At 33.4% G+C, this 7,699-nt stretch overlaps 1 protein-coding gene across 2 annotated transcripts; it reads right to left on the bottom strand.

Annotated features, from left to right (window-relative positions):
* Positions 1–1,158: 1,158 nt before the first annotated feature.
* LOC107780966 (two-component response regulator ARR17) lies at positions 1,159–3,933 on the bottom strand. Of its 2 annotated transcripts, none has more exons than XM_016601588.2 (5): positions 3,449–3,933; positions 2,037–2,116; positions 1,841–1,918; positions 1,649–1,719; positions 1,159–1,573 (listed from the first exon to the last, which is right to left on the bottom strand). In XM_016601588.2, the coding sequence occupies exons 1-5, from the start codon at positions 3,558–3,560 to the stop codon at positions 1,477–1,479; spliced, it is 438 nt and encodes a 145-aa protein (XP_016457074.1). In that variant the 5' UTR covers positions 3,561–3,933; the 3' UTR covers positions 1,159–1,476. The 2 variants fall into 2 exon arrangements, with proteins under 2 accessions (XP_016457074.1, XP_016457076.1); XM_016601590.2 differs by lacking the exon at positions 3,449–3,933 and adding an exon at positions 2,258–2,569.
* Between the last annotated feature and the right edge of the window lie 3,766 nt (positions 3,934–7,699).

Here is a 7,699-nt window from a genome sequence, read left to right as displayed (position 1 = left end):
TATAGTAGCATTTTCTCTCAGAGACAGCAGTAAATGTCCATTCTGAAGTTTCTTAGCCTCTTAGAAGATTTGAACGGATTGTCTCGACATGCACCATGTCGCTACACATTGACACATTTAGCTCACAGCATGCTTAGCATCTAAGCAGTACATGTAATAGCCTTTAGGTCTTGAGTTTGGGTCCTTGCAGACATTTTTCTTTAGGTGACACAATGTGTAATGAAATGATTAACTCATAACTGCCATGATCTCGTAGGCCATGGTAATAACTCTCTTCAGGGTACAAGTTCATGCTGAAGTGTACCCTATAAAACTGGTGCGATCTTATAACCCCCAATATTCCCAAGTTTGACTTTTGTGAAAACGATCTTGGAACGGTGTTTTGATGGCTCCGCTAGGTACGTATCGTGATTTAGGACTTGGGCGTATGCCCGGAATTGAATTCGGAGGTCCCTAGGTTGATTTGACTTGTTTTGCCGAAGGTAGGCAATTTGAGGTTTAGAAGTTTCTCTAAGTTTGACCGTAGGTTGACTTTTTGGCTATCGGGTTCAGAATTTGGTTTTGTGATTTGGAATAGGTTCATTTTGCTTGTCTGCAAAATTTGGTGTCATTTGGAGTTGGTTTGATAGGATTCAGACGCTTCGTTGCAATTCTAGAGGTTCTTGAGTTTTCCTTTGAAATTCATATGTTTTGATGTCCGATTCGTAGTTTTAGGTGTTATTTTTGTGTTTTGATCGCGCCAGCAAGTTCGTATGATGTTGTTAGACTTGTGTGGATGTTTGATTTGGAGCCTCGAGGGCTCGGGTGAGTTTCAGATGTGTTTCGGATTGGGTTGAGAGGCATTGGAGCCGGTTATTGAACCAAGGCATACTCCAGGAAGGGGAAGTAAGTTTGTGGTCAACCTTATGTACCAAACGACCCCTTATTGTATATAGTAAGGTATATAAGTTTTGTCTTTGGCCATACAAATATGTGGTTTTAACACCATTCCTCACAGTTCCTATTTTTATCTTCTTTTTGTAATCAATTTTGTCCCTTGGGCCTTAAAGGGCTTGACTAAATTACAAAGGTGAATTGTTTATCTACAAAAGAAACAAAAAGTTTACACTAATGCTATATATAAATAACAAAGAAATGGTGTTCAAAGTGCTGATGAAATTCAGAAGAAGAAGATTGTAGGCATTAGTATTGACAATTCTGATGAACAACAATCAAGAATTTAGAAAAGTTAGACTAAGTTATCAAACAAGTCCATTTTGCCCCTGTTATTTAAGGTGGACAGAAAGGGAATATGCATCCCTTGATGCTATAAGCCTTTAACTAACTTAGAAATGATACCAAATCCCAACAGATTAGTTCTGTGTATGTCAATTAAACTTTATATCAATCTGAGAACTCTCCTAATCATCCCTCATATGCAAAACAATTCTCAGCTTCTTTTTCAATTCATTTAGAAGATAGTAAATAAGAGTCACTTCATCCTTGGCATTGCATTAGTTGACATCGTAATCTCTTGACATCCGAGTGTTTCAGAGGCTTTAACATGAACATCTGAGCTCCTTCTTCCAAGCATCTGTTCATTTAATATGACAAAGTTCGAAACTTGAATATCTTTTGGGTAATTAAATAGTAGCAATTGATAACTTACTGATCAATTCGAGTTGGGATGTTCTCAGATGACATAATCACAACTGGTACATCCTTCAAAATCGACGATTCCTGCTAGCATTTCAAGTAATTAATTTGTGCCAAAAACACCTCATAACCGGAAAAAAAAACTAATTAAAGATGATTAAAACAGTAATGTTCAATGAATGTTGAATTATTACATGAAGACTACCTTGATTTTCTTAAGCAGCTCATAACCAGTCATTCCTGGCATGCAGTAATCTGTTATTATCATATTAACCTTTGATCCCTGCAGAAATAATAAACCAAAAAAAGAAAAGGAAATAGAATATAAACATTAGTACCATCCCTTGCAGAAAGTAAAGCAAATACAAAATTAACAATTATATAATGCTAGCAAAAATTACATTGCCATTTGTAGAATGCTCCTGTTCAGCTCCCAAACCCAAGTACTCCAAGGCCCTCAGACCATTTTCTGCAGTAGTCACTGAAGCAAAGTAGAAACAATTTTTAGAAACTAAAGATTCATTATATTCATCTAATTAATCAATTAATGTCAGGTTCATATTTAAGAACCCATGTTTAGAGCATAACAATTCAAAAGTTCTTTTTTCCAATTTAACCATACTCGATATCCGAACTTTATTGACTTGACCAATCAGCATTCAAGACCAAATAAAAGAGCAAAATGCTTCCTACCAAAAAAATATCAGATGAGTTGAAATAGATAAAATTATCTTTCCTAGGTACAGATGAATCAACTCGAGGCACGGTATTAATTTCTGGCCATACCGAGCTAGCTAGGACCCTTTTTCTTTTGCTACATCCAATATTTATCATCATAAATTATGCTATCCATGTGTATTTTCCTATTTCTGGAAAAAGGAAAATAATGAGAATGACATAAGTTTGAGTCTAAAAGTCCACATCAAAGGATTCGGAAAGATATTTGTGATCACGTATTCATAAAGTTTGGCATATCTAAAAGGTTGACCCAAAAGTCTAAATAAGATGGTGTCATTTTACTTTTCATACACGTTTACCCCACTTCCCCACCTCCCCCTCAAAATAAACTTTTCTCAAAAAATTTCTTTTTATTTTTCTTTAACTGCCGTAACATCGGAATTAGACGTCTTGAATTACATTGCACCTAATACTATTATGTGATAATGATGCAAACTTAACATATGTAAAGTTTAAAAACTACTAATGCTAATCAGGGGATTTATACAGAGGGAAGAGGGTGGAGAGGGAAGAGGGTGGTACGCCGTCCGATCGCTCCGATAGAATTTCATATTAGTATTGATATAACACTGATATTTCATGTAAAAAAAATATATTATTAAAGCATGGCACCCTGAGTAACAAAGTTGTGGTAGGTGCCATGATCTAAGTGCTTCCTGGCAGGCCCAAGACCCAGGATTTTTTCTTTGAAGGACCAAATATTTTTAGTTTGGTTATCACGTATGTACTTATGCATCAAAAATCTTATAAAGTGAACCAAATAATTAAAAAATGGACCGAATCGAGCCGAACCGAGTTAATTCAAAAATGAGTCAACTAGCCAAATGTACACCCTAATTCGACCTCCTTGACTAGAGGTAAGTTTACATTAAAGACAGTGACACCCGTAACCATCAAATTATGGATCCGCCTCTAGTGCTAATAGTAGTTTCAATAAAGAAACTTTCAAGATTTTATATATGGACAGAGAATAAGATAATCAAATTGAAACAAATACTAAATTTTTCTTATTTGATAAAGAGAAACCGAAACACACACATTATCCACTCATTGTAAGAAAGTGAGATTATATTACCTTTGCAAGAGGATTTCTTGAGCAATCTCTCGACAAGTTTACGATCAACAAGATTGTCATCCACAGCTAGAACATGGGGTTCCTCTGTTGAAGAAGATGCATAAAAATCCATTCTTTTCACTTGACAATAATAAGGATGATAATAAAAGAAGATGCAAGAAAGAAAACAAGAATCAAGAATATAATCAAAGTGTAAAGAAAAAGCAATGTGGTTTGTGGGTATTTAAAGGAAAAGAAAGATACTTGGAATTTCTGAAGAAAAAGATTTTGAAGAAGGTTGGCGGTTGGGGGTATGTTTAAGGGAAGGAATCAGCAAAAAATAAAATCAAGAAGTGGTCACAGATGTTTTGTGATCTCAAATTTTGCTTCTCTTGATTCGATGTATATATTGTATCAAAACAACAATATCAGTATCTACTAGTACTGTTTCCACAGCTCATTCTCTCTCTCTCTTTTTAAATTTCAAAAGCAAGATTTTTTTATTTTATTTTTGAGGTAAACTAATTAAAGGGTACAACAACAACAATGAGGACGATCCAGTAAAATTCCATTAGTGGGGTCTGGGAAGGTTAGTGTGTACGCACACCTTACCTCTACCCCGATGTATGGAGTAGAGAAGCTGTTTTCGAATGACCCCCGACTCAAGAAGACGAAAAGAGACAATATATTAGTACCATGAACAGAAACCATACAAATAAAAGCATCATCATAAAAACCAGAAAAGAACTAATTAAAGGGTAATAATTAAATAATCCACTGTTTATGTTTATAAAAAGTCAAGTAGGTAGTGAGAAATTTTCTATTTGATATGGTCAGAATATGAGATAGGATCCAAAGTATCAGCACGCAAAATAGATAGGAATTTGAAAGAATTATGGATACAGTATCTTGCTAAATCTTAATAAATGGGGACCAAATCTGGCTGCTAGCATTGTTAGGATCTTTTACAACAAAATTTTCTCCTAATACAACTAGCTTTAATAGACGTGTTGTCACAAACACTCGAAATAAGGAGTAAATACTTCACCATTTTAATTCAGATACATTTAGTGCGTCTATTTATTTCACTAATTAATACATATACTTTAATTTCTTCGGGATTTTATTCATGACGCTTTCTCATTCGAATTTTTTCTATGCATTGGACGGTGAAAAAAATATTTATATAATCACTTACTAGTAAAAATATAACTTAAAAACTTGGCAAAACGGTAACTAATTAACATGCTATCACAAGTTAAACTAAAACCGTTTCTTTTCACTCTAATCCTTGTAATTTTGGCTTATAATGGATTTGTTCTTAAAAATATCAAGTTGAACATATTCAGCTTCAAATGTTATCCTATAGGTAAGTAGCAGGGGCGCTCCAACATTGTTGGTGGCCTGAAGCAAAATCTCGATGAGGGACCCTAATTTGTTAACAAAATAAATTTGTATATTTTTGTTTGAAATCTATTTTTTTTAACTTTTTTAAATGATAATATAGCTAATCCGATCCATTTAGATTCTCCTAATACATTATTGATCCTAATGCAAAATTGTTATAGGAATACTGTTTTATGAGGAATATAGGTATTTAACGAAAATTAATTCTTGTTATCTTATTGAGCATACAGATCACATTATTATCTTCTACTTGTAATATTTCCTTTAACGTCGGCTCCCACCCTCCAAGAACTCCACACCTTGCTCTTGGAGTAACTCGAACTCACAACCTCTTGGTTGGAAGTGAAGGGTGCTCACCACTAGAGCAACCCACTCTTGTCAAAAATAAAAGATATGTTTATACCCTTTAAAGAAAAAATTAAATTTTACCCACTAAATAAAAAAATCAAAGATAACTTTATACTCTTTAAATTATTAAAATCTCAACTATCAGTGCTAGTCATAAATTAAAATTTTCTTTTCCTTTTTGTATTAAGTTATTTACTTTTTAACATTAACATACTCAATTTTTATATAAAAAAATTAAAATTACTACCAAGGGAAAGCGGGGCCCTTGTGCTGCCTTACCCTTGAGTCGCCTATGGTAAGTAGTAATATCAAACTCATTTAATGTGTGATGATGAAACTAACAACATGCAATTTGTTTTCCCACGAAATAGGGCCGAAAGGAAGTCGCATGAGCAGTGCGTCAGCTGAATGAGAATTTTCAGTAGCTTTTGTATTTTATTATTTAAATGACAAATTGTTTTAATGCAGCTCGATAAATGAGCTAATTAAAACACTGTGATTAAGAATATATTCCCTCAGTTTACTTTTAGTTGTCTAAGTATTCTAATTTTTTATTTTATTTTTACTTGTCATATTTCGCATATCAAGAGAAAAATAATTTTTTTTTATTTTACCCTTAGTATTAATTACTCATTACAAATCATTTTCGAAATCCATTAAGACTATACACCAATTAATATGAGTATCATGATAAATTATGCTTTTTATTTATTATTTTTTAAGGGACGTTAAAAGTCAAAAGTAAACAACTTAAAGTGAATGGAGGGAACACTAACTGTATAATGTATTACAAGGACCACAAAAGAAAAACAAAGATGCCCAACTTTATATAGAACTGCTTTTACAGTTCCTATAAATTGTAGTATAAAGTTTGTATACAAATTATATAAATTGTATGTCTTGATACTGCAACATAAACAATATGTAGGGGAAGTTTAGAATATCTTTAGGAATTCCAAGATATCTGCAAGGATTCATGGTATTTTGTTGTATTATTTGGTCTACTTTTGATATATCTTTGTGATGTTTCTAATGATCAAAAGATATCTTTGTAATATTTCCTTGCTTGTTAATAAAAGCAAAAAATACGTACTATAATATTCAAGAACAAAGGAGTTATTTGAGGGGAAAAAACAAGGAGTTATTTTGTGCTAAATATATGAACATATTCGTCCTGTTTAAAGAAAAAAGAAAAAGGGTAGTCCAAATCCCTAGACGATCAAGATCCGATTCGATTGAGAAAATCAGGAACAACCGTACTGCAGAGATCGTAATCTTTGAATTTTCACGAGTCTTACGAAATAAATCTTTGCTATTTCTCGATAGATTTTCTCGTATAGAATTTCAGAAACTATCCCAATACTGTAGGAGAAAACGTGCCTAAGACGTCAAATCAATTTTAAGGATAGGGTCCCGAAGGGACGGCCCAGTTGGGTTTGGAGGGAGTTGTCCACGCGGGTTCGATCTCCCCTCAATGCACTCTGGGTCTGAGCCTGTCGCACGGGCTTGCCTAGTGCGGTTTATATTTTCTGTGTGATTTGCAGGCTATTACACAGTGGGAGTTTATCCAATGCGCACAACCGAGGCTATAGCGGCTGCGGATTTTTCTAGGGTTCCAAAAAAAAAATTTAAGGATAGGAATCCAGACCTATTTCGCCTTTAGTAGCTTTATATGATTAATTCCCACTCCACATAACTTTGCAAAACTCCTCCACTTCTTATATGAGTCCGGAACTAAAATGTGATTATTTTGTACTCAAAGAATCATAATGTGTTCAAAAAAAAAATGCACCATAATATATATATATATATATATATATATATATATATATATATATATATATATATATATATATATATATATATAACGCCATCTGGTCATCCACCTATACCTTAACGGCCGTTTGTCCGTTAAGTTATAGCGCGGTACGATAGGGCGTTACATTTGAACTCAACTGGGCGGGAAGGTATAACGTCCTAATATAAGGCGCTATAGTATAACGACCTTACGTAAGACGCTATACCTATATAAATAAATGAGCCTTCTCCTTCCCCACCAAAACAAAACCCTTTCGCCCGCCCCCCCTTCCCCTTATTTTTAACCAAAAAAAATCGATTGGAGCCCACTGGTCTCACAAAAAGTGTAGATTTTCGGTCCTACATCGTATCTAAGGTGTTATATCGTAGTGGGTTGCTTGTTTCGGCTTCAAATTACCAAATTTTCAACTTTCCAAAAACTTTAAATCGAGGTATTCCGACTTATTTTTTGTTAAAACTCATGTATAAAAATACTAATTAGTTGTTTTTACTATGTTCTATGTTATTTCGTGATTGTTTTGCGATATAATTAATTTGTTATTTTTTATCCGAATTATATTATTAGTGTTCTAAAAAAATTAGTAAAATAGAGAAATTGTTATTAGTTGTTAAAAATATATTAATTAGTTGCTTTTTACATTGGTATATGTTTTTTCGTGATTAAACTAATTTGTTATTTTTTTCGGTTTAGATTATTTA

The sequence above is a fragment of the Nicotiana tabacum genome, chromosome 6 (assembly GCF_000715075.1).
Source record: "Nicotiana tabacum cultivar K326 chromosome 6, ASM71507v2, whole genome shotgun sequence".
Taxonomy (NCBI): Eukaryota; Viridiplantae; Streptophyta; class Magnoliopsida; order Solanales; family Solanaceae; genus Nicotiana; species Nicotiana tabacum.
The sequence above is the reverse complement of the archived record's forward strand: the minus strand, read 5'-3'. Positions and strand labels throughout refer to the sequence as shown.